The sequence below is a fragment of the Lygodium microphyllum genome, chromosome 13, assembly GCF_053477565.2.
Source record: "Lygodium microphyllum isolate KBCC chromosome 13, Lygodium_microphyllum_v1.1.10, whole genome shotgun sequence".
Lineage (NCBI taxonomy): Eukaryota > Viridiplantae > Streptophyta > Polypodiopsida > Schizaeales > Lygodiaceae > Lygodium > Lygodium microphyllum.
This window is the reverse complement of record NC_141147.1, coordinates 42,845,470-42,868,492: the sequence shown is the minus strand read 5'-3', so window position 1 is coordinate 42,868,492 and position 23,023 is coordinate 42,845,470. Positions and strand designations below refer to the sequence as shown.

The window sequence follows — 23,023 nt, the reverse complement described above, 5'->3', positions numbered from 1 at the left end:
TCCAATAATATTAAACAAGTATTCTATGTTAGACTTATTGGTATCTACATTTGCTACAAAGCCTACATCTAGCTACCCAACAATTGATTCATCTTTCCTCTCAAAGCAAATGCACATGTATTTTGTATCATTCAAGTGGCACAAGATTCCCTTCTATATTTTCCAATGCTTCTTGCTAGGAATCTATTGGCAAAACTCCCACTCCAAAGGCAATGTCTAGCCAAGTAGCTATCACATCATACATCAAACTACCAATTCCTAATACCATAACAAAAACAACCACCTTGGCATCAAACCATGAAAACTCATGACGAAATGATGATGGGAGCCACACATTTCCAACAAGTGACATCAACCAACCCTCCAGAAGAAACCTCTACACAATTGAATTGAAAGTCTACATGAATGCATATAAGGCCCTTTTAGATATAAGAAGCATCATTTCCTCAATAGACTTGCACACATCACAATCCCTATATCTAGTATTCACACAGTCACATCCAATATTAGTAATCTTCACAGTAACAAACATAGATACTACACTAATAAAACAATAACTTTCCGATTCCAAATTGGCACACAAACATACACACAAAACTTTTCTCAATACAGCTTTTGCATTTATACAAGGGTATGATTGGTTAGAAGTTGCACAAATATCATTAGATTTCCCTTAAAGAATTTAGCTCTACCAAATGCAAATTTAGTCCCATTCAATAAGAACAATAGATTAGATAGCATACAATGCACAATTCAATAATAGATAGGCACACAAGACACCAATACATTAGAGCATTGTTACAAAGATATGTTGCTCTATTTAGAAAACACAATTTCACAAACATAATAACCTTACCAATCTTCCATGAAATGATCCCCATGCCCATGCAATGAAGATTCTTATAGTAAATCTAGTAAATCAATCAAGCAGTCAAATAAAGGCTCCAAAGGGAGTCATCACTAAATTGACAGTGATCACAACACCACCTTGTAAAGAAACATGATGGGACATATTGCTTTTGCATCAATTTTCATCCATTAAGCAAAACCACATACCATGACTTATTTCCACTCCATAGATTAGATGACCTCTAGACAATTTGGGTCAATGAACCTACTTTACCTCTCTAGACCTAGCATCTAGCTATTGGCAACCAATCCCCCCCCCCCCCCCCCCCCCCGCCCACAACACACACACACACACACACACACACACACACACACACATCGAGAAGACTCCCATAAAACAACATTTCGCATGACAATAGGCCTATACCAATTTACCTATTGCCTTTCAAATCGTTAGATGTAGGTGGAACTTTCAAGTGCATGGGCAACAACATCTTCACAAATATGATCAAACGGGAAGTACTAACAGGCTATTTAGAAGATATTCTAGTGCACACAAAAACATGGGAGGAACTACTACAAGAAGTCTGTACACATTAAACAAAGATAATCTCCAGCCATGGATTCGACTATTTCCATTTTATATATCTTCTGAACTAGGAATCATGACCATGTGCTATAGTCTTGGATTATTTTTTGATGATGCATTTGGGTGTTTCAAGCATCTTCTTCAAGTATCCCTTGTCCTTGTTCAATGCACTATAATGATAGAGGTTTCTAGTAGATTGATTGGCTATCCACAATTTGAGAGATAATGCTAACACTACACATTTCATGGATATTAGGCTCTTTATTAGGATTTGTATTGGGTGTTGTTGTGAGCAATTGGGCATCCCTTTTAGGGCTTTCTCATTTGTCTCAAGCCTCGCCCTAGAGACTATATTAACTCAACTCCTCTATTGTTGTTGTGTTGGATCTCATCCACTAAAGAAGAGACTAGACATACTATTGGTCATCATGTGTGACATTCACTTTTGTGGTTTGTACAACATATATCATGTATTGTGTTACAGATTCCATTGCTCATCAATTCACTATTTTGAGTGCATGTGTGTTCTCTCTTTCACTATTCATCATTGTCATTGTTGTGATAGTATTGACTCTTTTGGTTTCATTACTCTCTCACATTTTCACAACATGCTGCTTTTTTTCTTATGAGCTTTTCTCTCCAATCACTATCCATTAGTTGTAGAAAGACCAATAATGCTAATGCCTTTTATTATACATGTGCTCTCTTTGGCTATTTTATTTAAAGAAATTGGGATTATCTATTTATCTTTGATCATTACAACTCCCATAATTACGAGATGATATCCTTCTAATATTTTCATTTCTCTTTGGGCAACCTTGGTAAATATGTGTGATTTCACATTCAGCACCTTCTAATCCATTTTGTTTTGGTTCCTATTGAGCATTTTGCCTCAAATTCAGAGTTAAATTCGTTGGACAAGGGAGTTTCACCAAGCAATTGGAGCTCTAATGCAATGTCTAACTTGATTGCAATCCCAACATACAATGGTTTCTCAAGTTGGGATCATTCCTTGCCCTCAATTGCACACTAGCATCACAATAGAACGGATGTATATTACACAAGGAGTATACTCCCCTCTTTGTCATAAGTGACATACAATATTGTGAGTTCATCTTCTTCTAGTAGTTTCTCTAGAGCTCTCCACACTCGACAAACACTAGTAGAATCGCACATGTGACTATGCCCTAGAATAGTTGTGGTATGATGATGAGTGCAAGGAGCTATACAAACACCTCCACATCTAGAGAGGGTTAGGGTCTATTACAAAGAGGAAGGCTCGTAGGGAGGACCCGAACTCCTCGTTAATGGTTGGCATACAAGGAGACATAGTATAGGGATATATGCCACAGAGTAGAGATACGATCACAACATTGCATAGACTACACAAGCCATGCTACCCTATACCCATCAGCAAACCGAAGATATGATACTCCTATAGAGAGACTATATGATGTACCACACCAACCCATTGATTTCTCCTTGGAGCCTCACCGTGCTACATCCACTTTCTTCCCACATTATATGGTGAGGAGAACAATAGAACACTAGCATAGACGATCGATGGATCACACAATAATGCAAGGTGAGCACTTCATTTATGCAATGAAAAATTTGGTTCCTCTCCTTGCTTTTAGGTTTAATAGGGCCCCAACATAAGGCTTCCGAAACGAGTGGACTATGTATAGACAATTCTATAGATCCTCTAGATCTTGATAACTAAAAGGCCATCATGGTGGACCACACATTTGCTCAAGATATATAGAGCATTGATGGAGGCAAACACTTGGGAGTGGAAGAGAAACCATTGGTGGCCTCATGATCCATGTGGTGCTCCTCACGTTGTTAGCACTCCTTCCAACTATAAGCCACACCCATTCCAAGCTTAGAGAAGAAGATTTAGGAGGAGAATAAGAAAATGGAGTTCTCCCCACCGATCCCTCACTCTCTCAAACTCTTCTCCCTCACACACACTCTATCACTCAATCTCTTATCACCTCAAGCTATGGACATAAGAGGAGAAGAAGACATGGAAGCAAGGAGTGAAGATAGAGCTTACTTGTCAATAATCCCTCTCCCATATGGTAGCACATTTTATCCCAATGAAGACTCAATACACAATCACACACACACTCTCTCCCCCTCACTCTCAATCTATAGAGGATATAAGCTTTATTGAAGATAAGATCATAAGAATGACAACCCTATTCACTTTTACACATTATATACATTAGGATTTCATATCAAGGTTGTGCAAACCTTATCCTTTCCAAATGTGATCATCCTTTCTTTTCATTCCACTTTGAGCCTTGTGGACACTAAATGAAAGAATAAATAAACTTGCCCACAACCCAAACCACCATCGTAGGTCTTCTCATCCCACCTCTAGTGATTTTACAACTTCACAAGAGTGAGCCCCATTCTCAAATGTTAAAACCATAACATGCCAATATCCATGTAATGGATGGAAAATTATATATTTACCTTGTGAACATGCAATGCCTAAAAAATCCAAAGGAGTTCCTTAAATCTATTTTTCAAAAAATAATTTCAACACCACTAAGTGGCCTTTTTTGCTTATTATCCTTTTATCTCTGAGTGGCATTTTGTAGCATATTGCCTTGTAAGATTAACAAATTCTATTATGATTTCTCTATTGATGGATTTGTGGTTCTCTCACCATGGCCTAATCTACTTTGAGACTTTACCCTTCAAGTTGAAAGCATACTTGGGTATAGTGTTTCCCTAGTTGTAGATTGTCCTCTTATTTTTAGACCATGTTATTAGCTTTGCAAACTCAACCTCTATTTCTAGTGCTTCTAGAGGCTTTCCCTAAAGGTAGTTTTTGGTCCTTGCTAATCAAGTTTCCTCATTGATTAATCTCTGCAGCATTGGTAGCAATTTCCCTATCCTCCACAAATGAGATGATGTCATGTTTTCCAAGTGATGGTCATGCAAATAGATCAATGATAGTGATGGTTTGACTTAGATGTCAATTGCTTATTAGTGTTTTCTATCATAAAGATTCCCATGGCAAAGAGGTAGGCCTAGATCTCTATCAACATGTTTATGCATGTCTTTAGCCCCTAGACCGCTCAATGCTATTATTAAGAGCGGTAAAACTTCGAAGTGACAAGGCCATTAAGGCATTGAGAATTTTCGTACCATCAACAAACTAGGAGCATCTCGCTTTCTTGTGCAAGGTAAGCTCCTTATCTAGTTTCTACTCAATCTCCACCATACCAATATCGCCTCTCGCAATCCCCCCTTCTTTGCATGCTTAGCTAAGTCCACCCTAAACCTTGGGGGAATTCTTTTGCATATTCGGCTATATCGAACTTCCAAATTAATCTTTCTAATATTTATGTGTCATACGATTAATAAGAACCAACATGAAAGTTTTGTGCTTGACATGGATGTTTCAAATTGCCCTTGAGAGAAATCATTTGTATAATAATGTACGACAGAATTGGACTTACGGATCTAGGTGGTTCATTTCTAAGAGGACTACTCAAGATGGACGCAAGCACTCTAGTATCTCGTTACTGCATGGTACCAAAGACAACATAAATAGATAATCAAGCTGCAATGAAGTACAACAGGAATACGACAACTGAGAAACGAAATGCATTGCTCTTTTATTGGACAATGGCTGTAAGTCTTTGTCAATTTTGTTTCTATCTCAAGAATTAAGTCCTTCAAAGAATCAGCTCCTTGAAAGTAGCCACAACCTGCATATCTGGCATGATGAGTTGTCCATTTGTGAATTTTGCAAAATTAAAGTACCTCGTGCAATACCCATTGGCACGCCTCTCATAGCTATTCCGAGGACGTCAGCAAAAGGTCTCAATGAATAATCCTATAATCTCATTTAGTTAATAGGTGGACAAGCTTCGTAGCAATCTGATGTCCATGCTTCTCGCTAAGCAAAGAATTGATGTCTTTCCGTGATTGGGCACATGTCCTGATACAGGAGATGCATTCAGACTCTCAAAATGGCAATCCTAGTTATGTGGACTCTCGTGTGGCAGGTCTGTCACACAATAAGCACCTCATTCCTGATTTATTCCTTCAAAAAATGTATAGATATATATACCCTCAATAGTGATTTAAAGTTCTATCGGTATGTGCAAGCCATCATAACTCAACCGAGCATCCAAGCCTTCTGACTGAAGTTGCGCTAGCTCATTGTTTATGCTGTCGTGGTCCATAGTATGCATCATGCCTGATAAGAAAGATATTAACTGTAAACAGAACTTGTATAATGTATTTTATCCATCAAAGTTTAGGACCAGCTACAGAGAAAAAAGTGATCATGGCTGATATGAAAGATAGAATGCATAACTGTGAACAGAACTTGTGTAGTTTACCCATCAAATTTTAGCACTAGAGAGGAGGTAGTTTGTATTTCACCTATAAACAATGTCCGATTGGGCCGAATTTTGCGAACTTCGGTGAGGGCCTATTCCACAAAGAGACAACATTCGAATGATGCTTTCAAAAACCAAGTTGCAGTACTCAGTTAGAGCAGAAATCCACAACAATACCTGAGGAAGGCCAAAATGGGTTGCACTTGATCGATCTGGTCTTAGAGCATCCTACATAATGGTCAAGCAAACCTCAGCATCCACATGAGAAACCCTTGAGAGACTATTGAAAAGTTCGCAAGCAATCTTTCAGTGCTACAGTCTCATTCACTCGTCTTTGACCGGGTTTCTAACAAAAGCTCCTTTGATTCAAAATTTCAGTTCGATTGGTCTTGCATTAATACCCTGTTATTCACATGGACTCAACTTACGGCTTCAGCACGTCCAAACACAAGCTCTTTTTACATGGTAGATGGATTTCAGCTGCATATGCATGATAAAAACCCAATCTTTTGCACCCATCTTGATGTACACAGACCAAGCTCATCTCTCACTCAGAGGCCGTTCTGGAACATGGAAGAGGGCTTTACTCAAATAAAGGCATTCTCAACAAGAGATTAGAGCATGGTCTTCAATTTATCTTATCAGTCCAAAACAGGACCTTTTCTGAAGGAGGGATAGTATATGGAAATTGTGCAGATGTTTACAAGGACCTCATCTGCTATGGCTTGGACTTTCCAGCAGTCTCATGAAAAAAGTGAATTTAACAGTGACTATGCTTTCCGGGATGATGTGATTTCCTTGCACTTTTGTAGTGAAGGCTCAAAATCCAGATGGACCATGAAGACTTGGCAGTTGTACATACAGTACATTCTGATGCTTTGCTTGGGACATTTATGATATTTAACTGATTATACTCCAGTTGAAAGTCACAAGAAAAATCCTACAATCCAAAGGATAGTCCAGACCTGACAGAACTGATCAGTGTGTACAAGCCATCTTCAAAAGGATAAAAGCCATTCACAAAATAAGCAAAATGGGCTTCCTTATCCATGGTACCCAACATACTGGAGCTAAAAACCAAATAGTTATGCATCCATGTCTGAAACCCTGAGGATGTTTGCTCTACAGATCTAGCCCCCACTCTAGGGCTTCATTTATTTATTTATACAAGTTTGAATCAGTATGAGGTTCACAAGGTACTAATCCACCTCATGGATTCACAACCAGTGGCCAATCACAAATATCCTATGTCAAATCCATCTGATAAACACACGCTCCCTTTTCATTATAATATGTCGTTTCAAAAGGAAAAAGAAAATACGGAATACGTAATCCAAATTGAAAACCTTATGGAAGATTACACGAGAGAATTTATCAAGAGGTATGACAAGAACAACATCCGATTTCTTAGGATTTATGACAAGAACAGCATGAATACAACCTAATATCCTGGAGAACTAATTGGTTGAGCCTTGAAAATGGGAAGCAGTGGGGTAAGCAGCAGGAACGTGCATATGCAATAGAGCTTCTTAAATTGTCATCTATAGAGGGCATTCTATTTTTCCAGAGAAAAAAAAAAATCTAGTAATGACACCCTAGAGGGGAGCATCCTCCCCTTCTCCTCTGAGGCAATGGTTGTGTGAAGAGATTATGCCAAACCATATGAGGAGCCAGGTGAAAAAGAAAATGCCGTAGGGAGTCCCTCCCAAGTGGAGAAAAGATACAACCAACTCTAAGACCTGGATATTCTCCAAAGGGAACATCCTACTTGGGGTTATTGAGACTGGCAGAGATAGAATTTTCACTTTCATGGTGGAAAATCATGGCCTGCTTTAGACAGAGGACTTGGATTACGCAAAGTTCACAGGCAGTTCTAGTCAGCGAATGAGAGAAGTGACAAACTGTGACAGGAGATGGTGCATTGGCACAGACCCAATTGCTTGCTTGATTGATGGACATATCAAAGAAGGCCTTGAGGGATTTTAGTGGTATCCAGAACAGTGAACCTAAAGATAGACCATGCGATGTAGCATTCTTTAGCTACACCACCATGTTGAGGAGGAGGATACAGATGAGCATGATCAAAGAAAGGCCAACAGCTGTCACAAATAAGGTAATTCAAATCCCTTGTGAGGAGATTGGATCATAGCTTTGGGCCAAGGATGATCTCTCTTTTCCTATACCTAGTACCTTATAGAAGTTTGACAGTTGGTGCAAGGCTGGAAAGTCAAAGGTAACTCAAAGGCACTATCTATGGGACTGCCCAGACCTTAGGACGTGTGGAGGAGAGTCCTCAGGATTGTCTTTCATGGCACATCATAGACTATGGTAACAACTTAGGGGGCAGTAGCTTATCTTGCAAACAGACACCCGACATGTGTATGTGCAGATTTCAAGAGGAGCCAATCTGTTCTCATCATAGGCCAGCATTTGCGTAGGATTCCCACTCGAGATTACTTGTAGTGATACTGGACTTAGGAGCATTGTTAAAGATGGAAGCTAATTGCTAGTATCATTGCTTGGTTTATTTTGGATTGCAAGGTGTAACCATCCTATTGACCTTCAGGATGTTTCTACTGCAAAAACTCTTTCTAGGATTTAGACCGGGATCATCCATACTCTTCACTGAAGATGGCAGAGGCTACAAGGTGGTTATGTACAGATGAAGAGAGGAGAGATGCTTTCGTGCAGGTGTTGGATTGCCTCTACCATAACTTTGGCACTGTTAAGTCCCTATATTCTCTGCCTTACAATCTCATGCAGTAACTCATGAAAAACAGACTAATCTCCCACTGAGAAAGCGGTATGTATGAAAAATCTCCCCCAAGAAAGATGGGTCTTCTATCCAAGGATGTGGCCAGATGCTAATCTCAAGTACTAGTTCAAGAGAGCACATCAGAGTTTGAGCTCTAGAAAGGTCGCATGGTTGTCAAGTAGGAAAAGTATGATATAGTATGGTATGATAAAATACAGTCCTAAATGGTACCTTAAGATGTTTAAAGGTACAATACAATAAAAATATGCTATTCTCTCTTGAAAGCTACTAAAACCTTTTGTTTAAAACAAAAAAGGGTAGAGAAATTGTCTGAATCTCAAACAACATAATCTCATGAGAGAATCATATCAGTACAACAAGCATTTAACTCATCCCTAAGTGCCGATCATGCTAGAAAAGAAGCATCCATTAAGTTGGTACCTTATGGTACTAATACATAAGATACGGTACCTAAAGGACTGGCATAACAAGAAGCTATACAGAGCTAGCTAGGATAGTAGATCTTGTTGACAAAACCTTTTATCTACACAAGAAAATGGGTTTTTACAAGCCAGGATGGTAGATGTTCTTGAAAAGGCCTTTTATCTAACCACAAGAAAATGGGGCTTGTATATTGTGGTTACAACATTTTATTCTCAGAATTTATGTAGGAAAGCTGAAATAACATACCAAAATAAGAAGTTCACAGTTTTCCAACAGTGGGTAAGTGTCTTCTGGTATCTCACTCACATCACTGCCATCCAACAATCTTATATAGCATCTACTATACTTGAAAAAAAAAGGCAACTCTTCAACTGGTTATAGAAGTCAGCACAATACCTTATGTAGCAAATGTTTCCAAACCGAAAACCAAGTGATCGATATCCTGTTCCATGCCAGACAGGCAGGGGTGTAACCTGAAATTCTCGAAATAAGCACATGTTACCATATGTGTACAATTTCTACAAACTTTAAGGCTTAAAATGTGAAAAAACATATAGTAACAATTAACAATAATTGGCAGTAATAGGTTAAGATACTAGCCAACTCAACCTGCAAAGAAAATTGAGACACTATTGTGACTGATCGTTTACTTGCAATATGTTCAAGCTTAATTGCCAATCTTCGTATATAGTACTGCTAACATTAATGTCCTTTCTTGGTCAGTCCTTTTTTACAAGAAAATTTGTCTAATTAATTACTAAGAAAAGAAGTAAAACAAACTACAAATGCTTGATACACAAGCTGGAGCTGTCTACAAACCAAATTAAATCATATATAAAAGGCCTCTCAGGATGGTCTAGGGGAGGATAGGGGAGAGACACCATGGAGTATAACACCATAGATGCCATCCTGTAAGGTAAAGAAAATGCCATGTCCACCCCAAGTATGAAGGATCTGCTGCCGAGGCTCTCATCAAGCTTGAGAGTCTTCCTGTAGTTGCTCCTAGTGGCCAAGGAGGGAGTGATTCACGGATGGCTAGAGCTCCATCAAGGTGGCATACACTGAGAGGCCTTACCACTAAAAATTTTCTTGGTAGGTTGTGTAAGTTAAGTAAATCCAAGAACACCATGCATCTTACAAAGCATGGTTGTGTAAGTTAAGTTGACTATGGTTTTGTAAGTTGAGTAAATTCAAGAACACCATACATCTTATAAAGCACAGTTTCTCTGCTGATAAGAGTCTTTGGCCATTCTTTCACTCATGATTTAACTAGAAGATATCCAAAGCCGAAATAATTAAAGCCAGTAATAACAGCTACACGTGTGCCTTACAGTATACTTGTCATAGCTGTAGCATGTCATTCAACAGCAAATTTGGAAAAACCATGACAGCGAGTTGCTCAGTTGCTGCTGATATAGCTAGTCTTGCCAGACATGTTTGATGCTTATAGAGTAATCTTCAGTACCAAAGGAAGCCCCGTATTGGTGGCTTTCATGTTCATGTAAATTAAAAACCCTTGCCTACGGCATTTGGTATTTTGACTTTGTATTCAAAATCTCATGCTACTATGCTATTTCACGGTAAAACTTCCACTTCGAGAAGTTTCATAAAGTTATGCTTACACTTGGAAGAGTTTCATAAAGTCATCATTTATGTATAGATAAGTTACATTTTCATGATAAATGAGAAACAAATATCAATGTGACTGATGTTTTGGCTTTGTATTAAGCATCTCATGCTATCATGCACACTTTATTGTGATCTCATGATATACCTCACACCTGTCGTTTTGTTCAAAGTGGTCCTCTATGGTCATTAAAGATGATATAGGGATTTGAGTTAATGTACCATGATTTGTACTACTTTCTTCCAACTTTGAAGTTTTCGTGGAACTTCAGTTCCAACTTGCATGCTATCAGACTGGTTGGATAGGTTAAGACCTACGTGTTATCATTTTTCATGGCAAGGCATCATTCTTCATCCAGGACCTCAGGATCACAGATTGACTCATCCCCGAGAGTTGCCACCAGACTGGTCTATGACCCCCAAGCGTCTTTTAGATTTGGGCTGTATGATGACATCCAAGGCAACTTTGCTTGAGCCAGGCTCCCATCTCCTCCCAACCAAATAAAGTTCCTCATAATGTGTTTTACATGGCCAATGCATTACTTGGAGAATGCCCGATAAGAAGCGATGTACCACATGGTTGCAGGAAGATCTTAGTTGGCAACCACCACTCTACTTGCTAATGAGAACTTTGTTGAGCTCCAATAAAAGAGAATTGAAATTCAAGTGGACATCAACTGACATGGCCACGTGTATGAGATAATGGACATCATCAACTGACATGGCAACATGTAGTTTCAGCCATAACAGAGCATGACCAGAAAGGAGGAGCCCTTTGTCAATTCACATTTTACATGTGAATGAGTCACATGGATGAGCATTTAAACTAGCTCAATATTGCAGGGCTGCATTGTGATGGGAAGTAAAACCTTTATCTGCCATGCTGTTGGTCCAAATATTCCAACATGGACAGAATCCAATCTGCACATTTACATTTCTTTTGCTGGGCATGGAGCTAATGAAGATGGACCAGCAGGCTATGGAGGGTGAAGCTCCATGGTTTTGGAGGTTTTTTTTTTGGGGGTGGGAGAGAGAGAGAGAAGGGGAGGAGGGCGGGGGAGAAAGAGAGAAGAGAAAGAAAGAAAGTTATATTAACGTCTACAAAAGGCCAAATTGGCCTATGTGACCAAACTGTTACATCTAAGAAGTCTAGGAATTTCCCATGTCCCAAGAAAGTTGTCATCTAATGCTATGACTAACTAAATGGAGATAAAAGAAACATAGAACAATACCTAGCTAATGAGTACAAAATGATGTCTAAGCCAGATATAATATGGAACTGCTCAAGAAGCACTCATCCTAGGATGTCTCTCATGGGGCTATCTAGCATAGAGAGGCTAAGGTGGCGAGTTAGGTCCCCCGATGGCGGTGGAATATCCTCTATATCTGCAAATGATGCCTCCTATCAGGGCATGGACCAGCTAGGCATGGGCAACAAGCTTTGCAACTCTCCATGGCTATGTCTAGGATGGTTCCCCATGGTGCGGGTGTCGGTTGAACTGATGAGGGCTTTGTACTAGAGGAAGTAGTCGATGCTCTATAGAACTCTCTGAGTGCACGTTGGTGTGTAACTCCATGTCACTATTGTTGGGTCTGTAAGAGGTGCTCTCTGTGGCACCAGAGCTCCACTAAGAAGAGCCCGTGACATCTCTAATCTGGGAAATCCATAACTCTATGAGTGCACGTTGGTGTGTAACTCCATGTCACTATTGTTAGGCCTGTAAGAGGTGCTCTCTGTGGCACCAAAGCTCCACTAAGAAGAGCCCGTGACATCTCTAATCTTGGAAATCCATAACCCTAGATAGTGGCACAAGCAATGGAAGCGCCCTCGAATCTCGTAGTACACTGGGCATCTGCATAAGTAGTGCTCCGTCTCTCACTTGAGCTAACAAAGCTGGTCTCCTATCCTTCGGGGGGAGGGAATCTGTGTCGTATCTACCTGTTCCGTAGTTGTCATGTATGAAAGGTACAATACCATACAATACGATAAAATATGGTACTAAATGGTACCTTAAGATTTTATAAGGTACGGTCTGATATTAGTACAAAAAAAAAAATCATCTTGGGTATTTTGGACTAAAGATGAGAGAATAAGTGTGTAAAGTCTAAAGAGCAATGCCATTAAAGTATATAAGATGATTACTTGAGAGTAACATGCCAAAACCTATATGGTATATGCCTCATGTGCAATATGCGCTACAACATACAAATAACAAGTAGATAGATGGGATTGGATACATCATACATAAATGATCATACAAATAAGAGAAATGTAAGCTTGTGGTGGTGGTGGTTGTTGGCGGAGGGGGGTTTTGTGACCCGGCGGATGCGGTTGATGCTTTAAATAAAAGAGGTTGGGGTGTGTGGCCAAAAGCACCCTATTCTTTCGCACAAAATCGTAGTAATATGTATCGTACCGTACCGTACTACGTAGAGAGACAACTATGGCATGTTTGATCTGGAGCTAGTGTGACGATGTACAGAGCTATTCAATGACACATCATACACCGTGAGACATGTGCATCCATGTTTCCTGGGCGGACAACAAAGCCATCAGGTTATGTGTAGACAATCCTTCTAATAAAAAACCATCTTCATCCCCAAATCTTCAGTAGGTGTCACCCATGTCATGGTTGTGTAAATGAGGATCCATCCTAACGATGCAGTTCAGCTCCTCTTGGCTGAGATCCAAGTGAGAGCAATCCAAGCTGTATTGTAGTGGTGGTGGGAGGTGATCCATGTGTAATCCATGTAGCTGTAACCATGTCTCTATCGGAGAATACGAGCACTTAGTATCTCCCTGTAATGCTAGTTGTCTAGATGACTCTAGTGCCACCCTATCTCTGTCTCATCAAGATCCAGAGCTTATGCAAGAAAGTCATTGTTTGGAAGAGGGCCTCTGCCACTATGGGTAGTACTCCCATCTCTACTCTAATGACCTCATGTGATACCAAGGGGTGCTATCTCTGTCACTGTGTTCCCACATCCGCCACGCCTCTCTGTGTTTGGTATTAGAGCCATTAACATACTGCTATTTGAGGAAAGTAAGGTTATTACTCACATGTGTGAGGTGTTGCTCGTTGTTAGGCAAGCAGTTGTGCCGTTGTTTCAGCGTCTTATCCTCAAAGTCCAGTAAATCCTTCATGGCTTCCTCAAAGACCAATGGCAATGTGTTCTCTACATTCAAGACATTGTCCAAGCGCTACAACGCGTTGGGAAATTGGACTATGATTGTGGACGGAAGTACACCCCAGTTCCAAATGGATTTTTCCAAACATTGGTGCTGCACATATCTATGGTGAGAATGAACTTTTCAAGTTCTAGGCTTCAACAATTTACGTAGAAGATCAAGGAATTCTTACCGTAGGAGATACATTAGCAGAAGACCTACATGTTAATCTTTTGTCTCTAGTCCTTCCCAAGATACAAAAACATCAACAAAAAAAAGATTATCCTTATTTGCATTTAGGATATATAGCCATAGGTATAATCCCTTTGTTTCGTAGAGGTCTTAACGTCTCTTGTATGGTTGCAATATTAGATACTAGGCATGTTGAGCTCATGGATATGATCGTAGGTGCTGCTATGTCGCCTTTGTCAAACGGTCCCATTTTCTTTGAGCTTCGCCCGAATTATATCATAGCTATGGATGATCCATACCTGCATGAATTACTCATGCTTCATATTAGGACTATGGATTTGCATATGAAAACTTCTTCCGCTCATTTAGCTATTCAATCTTGTATGGTATTTAGGTGCATGTCATTAAACATTCCTAAAGTAGTGGAAGGCATCAATTCCTCTAAATATAGAAGTCAAACCATAATTACGTGATCAAATGAAATCTCCTCCCTTGAGAAAAAAGAACTCTTATCCCTAGAGTAATTAAAGTACAAAATATAAAAGGTAAAGCTTTTCATCTTCCATGGCGTATGGCTCCTCAAGCTGCAGACAACAGAGCTTTACAAAACCCTCCTGTTCAAGTTCAGCCTCAACTCAGAATATCCCCATCACAACGTGCAAATGTTTTAAGTTCCACACCTAGCCGTGTGATCATGCTCACATCATACACGGTATTTGCTAACATTGCAAGAAACTCATTGAACAGGCTTCTTTCGCCATTGTTAATGTCATTCAGGAGTTTGAGTATAAAAGCAATAAGTACAAAGCTGCTCCTTACTTAATGCCAAAGGCTTCTGCTTCCTAGACAACAGAATGGCAAGCTTCTAATTGAACACGCCTAGCCCTTACAAGTCTGATCGAGAAGGTTGATAATTTACAATAAATCTATGATAATATTGTCGTCTTATGTTAGCAGTTGGTTAAAGCACAAGTGCAATCTTCATCTGTGCCTAGTACTGCTTCTTTGTCAACACATCCTTCTCCATATACACTTTTGTCCATCTCTCCTACTCCTACTACTACTGATTGAAATACTTTCTCCACGAGGAGATTACAAAAAGGTTGGAGTTCCTACTTCTCTTCTCCTTCACCAGCCTTGCTTAATATGCATCACGTTATTCTTGTTTCAGCCAAAGAAAAAGGCAAAGTTGTTATTGAATCTGAACAAGGCATCAATATAATTCATGAAGGAGCTTCTACTTCTTATGATTTGCCTGATTTGAATCTAAAGTCACAAGACTCTAATGATTCTGACGATCTAGATGGAATCTTTAAGGAGCTACAATAGATTTATTGCATTCTCTCATGTCTGTCATGAAAGGTGAAACCAATATTCAGCAACCTAGCTTGTTTCAGCCTTCATTACAACTAGGAGATACTGTTGTAGAATTGGCAAAGTATCTTGATCTCATGTTTCCTGAGTGGTCAGATCATGACTATAAGATTCCTTAATCACATTGATGAGTATGTATTTGACAGAATCAGAAGAAAGAGAGAAGCAAATCAAGTCCTGGATCAAATGCCTTTATGTATTGACCCACAAGATAAGCAGAAAGAAGACCCTCAACACAAAATGGAATGATGCATCAATTCGCGCATCATGGGTTAAAGTTTGGAACAGCATTCACCTACTGGCCCTCCTAACGAGCTGCCTGCATGGTACTAGCAAGATCAAGCTGCTTTTTAAAACCAAGCTGCTTATACTTTATCATCTTCTGATGATGATGGTGACAGTATTGTGAATGAGAATTTTATGCCCATCAATCCTCATAGAGCCAATGTTCCCCCAAATACATTACTACAGGTTCTACTCAATGCACATGCATCTGCTACTGTAAGTACTCTCCCTATAAATACTGCTACTAAAGCTATTGGTACTGTGAATGCTTCTTCTTTCTATTCCAAATCCTCTTACACAAACTTCTACAAGAAAATAGGTGTCCCTGAAAAAGTTGGATCTTTCCCTACATGGTCAATAGATGGAAAGTCTCCAGAAGAAATCAAGTTGTTAATTTAGATTATGTACGCCTATGTTGGCCAGAAAATTTTGGACAACAAATCACAGACCAGTCGCATAGACATATTGAATGCCATGACCCATGGTTTCGTTGGCAGCTTGAAACAATGGTGGATCTCTATGCATCCCCAAGTCAAGATAGCTATTGTCCAATATCAAGATCGAGTCCAGTTATTTTTTGAATTTCTTCTCATGAATTAGTAGGCAATAGACTAGATGATGTACTTGAAGCTCGTCAAGCATTTTTCACATCAAAACTATGCGATCCCAGGTAATACAAGGAATACATGATTTATATGAGAGATCTATTGTATGAAGGATTGGGAGCTCAGGACAACAACATGAAAGAACACTTAGTATATTCTTTACCAGAACCCATTCCCTTCTACTCTAAACACAAAATAAAGAATGAAAATAGAGATTTCTCAGGTAGTGTGGGACAAATCCTGCAAACAATAGAACAAACTATCAAAGAAGTTTGCTAGCATCAGAAAATGACAATGCTTAATCAGAAATTTCCTTAGTCTGTCTGTAAATCTCTAACCAAATATGATGTTGACTTTGGATGCAAGCAATGTGCTTGTTCCACTTCACATGGTAATGGCCAGCCTAGCAAACATCGCTACTACCACTCTTCAAGAAATCACAGAGGTAGCAGTCATTACTACTTCAATAAGCAGGACAAGCTAGACCAAGACTACCATTCGAGAAGATCTCAACAACATTCATACAAACATGGTAATGGTAAATCACCAAAAGCTTCTCATTGAAACTATTCTCACAAGTCTTCTCATAATCCCCCTTCTCAAGAACTGAAAAAGGATTTTAAATGCTATTTATGTGAAAGTTCTTCTCATTTGGCAAACAATTGTCCAAAGAAGAAATAATGCAGCTGAGGTTAACCTTCATTATCTTAGTGAAGATTCTTCCTCAGCCAATGATTGTTCTTATGATTCTCCTAGTTCTAGTGAGTCAGAAAGTGACACTTCTTGGTACACCATTGAATCAACTTCTGTGTCTCATTCTGATACTGAATCTCTGACTATTGCTTCAGAATCAAAAAATAGTGAGTCTGAATTAGACCTGTTGTATACTGAATCCAGTCTTGCTAGCTCAATTTCAGAAGTTTCAACAGTCTCAGAAGACTCAGATGATGATCACTCCATCCATTCTCATACCTTTGTGCCTGTCAATGCCCATGCTGTCTATTTCTCTGGGAAAAAGAAAAAAAATTCATTGGTGCTGCATCTACTGGTGGTGGATCTTCTTCTCGCAGATCTAAAGGCAAGGCAAAGCAGTCCGACTCCAATGATGATGATTCATCTACCAAAACAGGATCATCAGATAAGAAGGCTAAGGATAAAGTGAGCCAATAATTTTTCAATAATCCTTATGGCCTTCCCAAGCTAGGTACACTGAGTCCAGAAACTAAAGGAAAAGCAAATATGTTTATTCCACATAATTTAGAACAAATGCATCATCCAAGGACAGCAACCCAACTCCTCCTATCAGTTTCTGCAACGTCCCAATCAACCCAAAGAGAAGGAACAGAAATGTTACAGGCCTTTACTGAAATGCAACAAGATTTGCACACTTTGTGTAAAGTCTTCAAAAGGCTCCTCAGGGGACAAAGACAGCTTGTGCAGGGAACAACAACTATCCTCACAGAACTTCAAAATTCTGCAACAGACATCCCTGTCAAGCCTGTCAATCAGATCAGGTTAGCAAAAGCAAAGGTCCACACAATTAATGCTCTTACTACCGGTGGTCCTATCCCCATGATTTGTGTACAACTAAAAAACATGCCTCAATTTTCATTGTATGTAGATGCCCTTTTAGACACTGGTTCCAGTCTAGTCATAGCCCCTTGTGAGCTTTTCTCTCCAAATTGTATAAAAGTAACCACTCCAATCATAGTAGAATTGTCTAACAATAAAAAGGTGACTCTTATTCATGTGACACAAGCATATCTACAGCTGGGACATATCAAAGTTCCTATTGAAATACAACTAATGAAGCAAATGTGCTATGATTTGCTCATTGGGACAGACATCCTCCAACACCTTGCCCCATATAGTTTTTGGTCGGAACATTTTACTATTTCCTATCTTGGAAAAAAAGCAGATATTCCTCTTCTGCCCAAAATTGACCGCAGCATATACTCTATTTTAGAACCCCCTTCTCAACAAAAGAATGCTGCCAAGGAACAATGAATTAATACAAAAAAGCAAAAATAAGCCAAAGACATTCAAAAGGTAGCAAACCATCTAAAGTCTTTTATGCATGAAAATCCTCTTATGTATAAAGAAAAAAGAGTCTCTTATGCTATTCCTCTTCCGCTAAAGCCCAATGCCGTCCCAACCAAAGCTGTACATTCTGGGATGAAAGAAGATTTACTTTTGTGTAAAGAAGAAATTCAAACTCTCTCCTAGAGAAAGGTTTCATAGAGCCTACCAACTCACCTTGGGCGTGCCAAGCATTCTATGTAGATAAACTTTCTGAACAAAAAAGAGAATGGTGATCAACTATAAGCCTTTAAACACTTATCTCATTGGCCATGGTCACCCTATTCCACTCAAGGACCTCCTGATAAAGAAGCTAAAGAAAGCCAATATTTTCAGCAAATTTGACTTAAAATCACGATTTTAGCAGCTTCCCTTGAAGAAAGAAGACAGGCATAAAACAGATTTTTGTATCCCTCAAGGACACTAACAATGGACGGTACTACCCTTCGGTATCAAAATAGCTCCAACACTCTTTCAAGGGTGGACTGATTCAGTTTTTTCTAAATTTCCATTTTGTTTAGTGTACATTGATGATACTTTAGTGTTCTTTGCAACCATTAATGAACACATAGATCATCTATATTAGTTTGCTAAGGTAGTAGAGGATGCAGGAATGGTGCTCTCCCCTACGAAGTCTATCATGTTCACAACTACAGTTGAATTTTTGTAATTAGAAATTCAACATGGCACTATCAAGTTACAAGAACATGTGATGACAAAGGTTTCAGATATGCCAGATGAACTAATAAATGTGAAGCAATTACAACCAACTGCTTGGATGTCTAAATTGGATAAATTCGGTCACACCAAATTTGGCACTTTACTCCAAAGACCTATACCCTCTCTTGCAAAAAGATCAATTTCAATGGAAACCTCTCCATACAGTAGCTATACAAAATATTAAAAATTTAATTCGCCATCTACCACCTCTCAAGCTACCCACTGGCCTGCCATGCATCCTTTTTTACACAAATGTCTCCGATTCCGAGTGGGTTGCTTGCTCATGTGAAAAAGATACTTCTATTTCTCCACCTACCCTACACATTTACTAACATGCATCAGGTATATTCAACAAAACCCAACAAAACTAACCATCCTATCAAAGAGAAATCTTGGCAATGATCAAAGATATTAAGGCTTGTGGAATATTTGTAGAATTTGTCCATTTCACTATACAGACAGATCTTCAGCACATGCCAAGTTATCTCGCTTAAAAAGCATTGAATGAGATCGGCAAAAGACATTACTAAGGTGGTCCCTCTTTTTTTATGCCCTTGATATAACTTTTCAGCATATTCTAGGTGTCCACAACACGATGGTAGACCTTTTGTCACGCCAACCACCTTGACCCACTTTGTATACCTTATCTTTTGTACAATATTCCATGCACACACTGTTCCCACCCCACTAACATCAATGATTTTTTCCACTACCACAGCCTATAAATACATCCCTTGTAACTTCTTTGAGGGCAACGAAGCATCAAGAGCATTCTAGCACACAACCTTTGTATCCTCTCCCACCTCTCTGAACAGCCTTGTAACACTCAACAAGATAATATAAGTCTCATTTCTCATCTCTGCAGCATCTCTAAGTCAATTCTGTGTCAGTTCTGTGCCATCTCTCTTGCTGTGTTCCCATCTTTGTCACTATGTTCCCAGGTCCACCGCGCTTCTCTATGTTTGGTATTAGAGACATTAACATACTGCTATCTGAGGAAAGTAAGGTTGTTAGTGACGTGTGTGAGGTGTTGCTCGTTGGTAGGCAGGTTGTTGTGCCATTTGTGCCGTTGTTTGAGCGTCTTATCCTCAAAGTCCAGTAAATCCTTCATGACTTCCTCAAAGGTCGGTGGTAATGTGTTCAGCTCTGCATTCAAGACATTGTCCGAGTGTTACAAGTCGTTGGAAAATTTGACTATCATTGTGGACGAAGCACACCCCAGTTCCAAATGGGTTTTGCCAGACATTGGTACTACACATATCTACGGTAAGAATGAACTTTTCAAGTTCAAGGCTTCAATAGTTAACATAGAAGATCATGAAATTCTTACAATGGGAGATACATTAGCAAAACACCAACATGTTAATCTTTTGTCTCTAGTCCTTCCCAAGTTACAAAAACATCAACAGAAAAAAAATTATCCTTATTTGCATTTAGGATATATGGCCATAGGTATAATCACTTTCTTTCATAGAGGTCTTAATGTCTCTTGTATGGCTGCAATATTAGATACTAGGCATGTTGAGCTCATGGATATGATCGTAGGTGATGTTGTGTCGCCTTTGTCAAATGGTCCCATTTTCTTTGAGCTTCACCCTAATTATATCATAGCTATGGATGATCCATAAATACCTAAATTACTCATGCTTCATATTAGGACTATAAGTTTGCATATGAAAGCTTCTTCTGCTCATTTAGCTATTCAATATTGTATGGTATTTCAATGCATGTCATTAGCCATTCCTAGAGTAGCCGAAGGTATCAATTCCTCAAAAGATGGAGGTCAAATCACAATTATGAAATCAGATGAAAGTACTCAACGCTTTCTTCCTGATTATGTGAAGTGGTCAGAGATTGAGCCACCCCATGAATGGCAATAGGATATCTCCTCCCTCAAGAAAAAAGAGCTCTTATCCCCTAGAGTAATTAAAGTACAAAATATAAAAGGTAAAACTCTTCATCTCCCATAGTGTATGTCTCTTGAAGCTACAGAAGACAAAGCTTAACAAAACCCTCATGTTTGAGTTCAACCTTAGGTCAAAATATCCCCGTCACAATATGCAAATGTGTTAAAGTTTCACACCCACTCATGTGATCATGCTCACATTATATATGGTATCTGGCAGTATTGCAACAAACTCATTGAACAAGCTTCTTCCTCCATTGTTAATGTCACTCAAGAGTTTGAGTATGAAAACAATAAGTACATCATGTAAATTAACAACTTGATTTCTTGTGTATACTTTTTATATATTGACCATATACGGAAAGATCCAACTTTTCAGGGACAACTACTTTCTTATAAAAATTTGTGTAAGAGGATTTGGAATAGGAAAAAGAACCATTCACAGTACCATTAGCTTTAGTAGCAATATTCACAGGGAGAGTACTTACAGTAGTAGATGCATGTGCATTGAGTACAGCCTATACTAATGTATTTGGGGAAACATTGGCCCTATGAGAATTGGTGGGCATAAAATCCTCATCGACAATACTGTCACCATCTTCATTAGAAGATGATAAAGTATAAGAAGCTTGGTTTTGAAAAGCAGCGTGATCTCGCTGGTACCATGTAGGCAGCTCATTAGGAGGGCCAATAGGTGAATGTTGTTCCAAACTTTCACCCATGATGCACGAATTGATGCATCATTCCATTTTGCGCTGAGGGTCTTCCTTCTACTTATCTTCTAGGTCAATACATAAAGGCATTTGATCCAGGACTTGATTTGCTTCTCTCTTTCTTCTAATTCTGTCAAATACATACTCATCAATGTGATCAAAAGGAATCTTATAGTCATGATCTGACCACTTAGGAAACATGAGCTCAAGATACTATGACAATTCTTTGGCACTATCTCCTACTTGTAATGAAGGCTGAAACAAGCTAGGTTGCTGAATATTGGTTTCACCTTTCATGACGGGCATGAGAGAAAGGCAATAAATCTATTGTAGCTCCTTAAAGATTCCATCTCGATCGTTAGAATCATTAGAGTCTTGCGACTCTAGATTCAAATTAAGCAAATCATAAGAAGTAGATGCTCCTTCATGAATTGTATTGATGATTTGTTCAAATTCAATAACAACTTTGCCTTTTCCTTTGGCTGAAACAAGAATAACGTGATGCATATTAAGTGAGGCTGGTGAAGGAGAAGAGAAGTAGGAACTCCAACCTTTTTGTAATCTCCTCGTAGAGAAAGTATTTCAATCAGTAGTAGTAGGAGTAGGAGAGATGGACAAAAGTGTGTATGGAGGAGGATGTGTTGACAAAGAAGCAATACTAGGCATAGATGATGATTGCACTTGTGCATTAACTAACTGCTAACATAAGACGACAATATTATCACAGATTTATTGTAAATTATCAACCTTCTGGATCAGACTTGTAAGGGCTAGGTGTGTTCAATTAGAAGCTTGCCATTCTGCTGTCCAGGAAGCAGAAGCCTTTGGCATTAAGTAAGGAGCAGCTTTGTACTTATTGCTTTCATACTCAAACTCCTAAATGACATTAACAAGGGAGAAAGAAAGCACAATCAATGAGTTTCTTGCAATGCTGGCAGATACCATGTATGATGCGAGCAGGATCACACGGCTAGGTGTGAAACTTTAAAACATTTGCACGTTGTGATAAGGATATTTTAAGCTGAGGTTGAACTAGAACAGGACGGTTTTGTAAAGCTTTGTCTTCTGCAGCTTCAGGAGCCATATGCCATGGAAGATGAAGAGGTTTACCTTTTATATTTTATACTTTAATTACTCTAGGGGATAAGAGTTCTTTTTTCTTGAGGGAGAAGATATCCAGTTGCCATTCATGGGGTAGCTCAATCTTCAACCAATTCACACAATCAAGAAGAAAGCGTTGAGTACTTTCATCTGATCATATAAATATGGTTTGACTTCTATATTTAGAGGAATGGATGCCTTCGACTACTCTAGGAATGGCTAATGACATGCACTGAAATACCCTAC

General features: G+C 39.1%; 1 protein-coding gene across 3 annotated transcripts in view; it reads right to left on the bottom strand.

Annotated features, from left to right (window-relative positions):
- Positions 1-5,015: 5,015 nt before the first annotated feature.
- LOC148026558 (Metallo-hydrolase/oxidoreductase superfamily protein) overlaps positions 5,016-23,023 on the bottom strand; it is a 99,029-nt gene continuing 81,021 nt past the window's right edge. For 2 of the 3 annotated variants that reach the window (XM_087690997.1, XM_087690996.1), the window contains 6 exons: positions 9,404-9,480; positions 9,254-9,317; positions 5,986-6,036; positions 5,852-5,900; positions 5,535-5,663; positions 5,018-5,402 (listed from right to left, as the gene is read on the bottom strand). In XM_087690997.1, coding sequence (XP_087547123.1) covers positions 5,548-5,663; positions 5,852-5,900; positions 5,986-6,036; positions 9,254-9,317; positions 9,404-9,480 — 357 coding nt within the window. In that variant the 3' untranslated portion in view covers positions 5,018-5,402; positions 5,535-5,547. Of the gene's footprint in view, positions 5,403-5,534; positions 5,664-5,851; positions 5,901-5,985; positions 6,037-9,253; positions 9,318-9,403; positions 9,481-23,023 lie in introns of all 3 variants that reach the window. The other variant, XM_087690998.1, reaches the window with a different exon arrangement.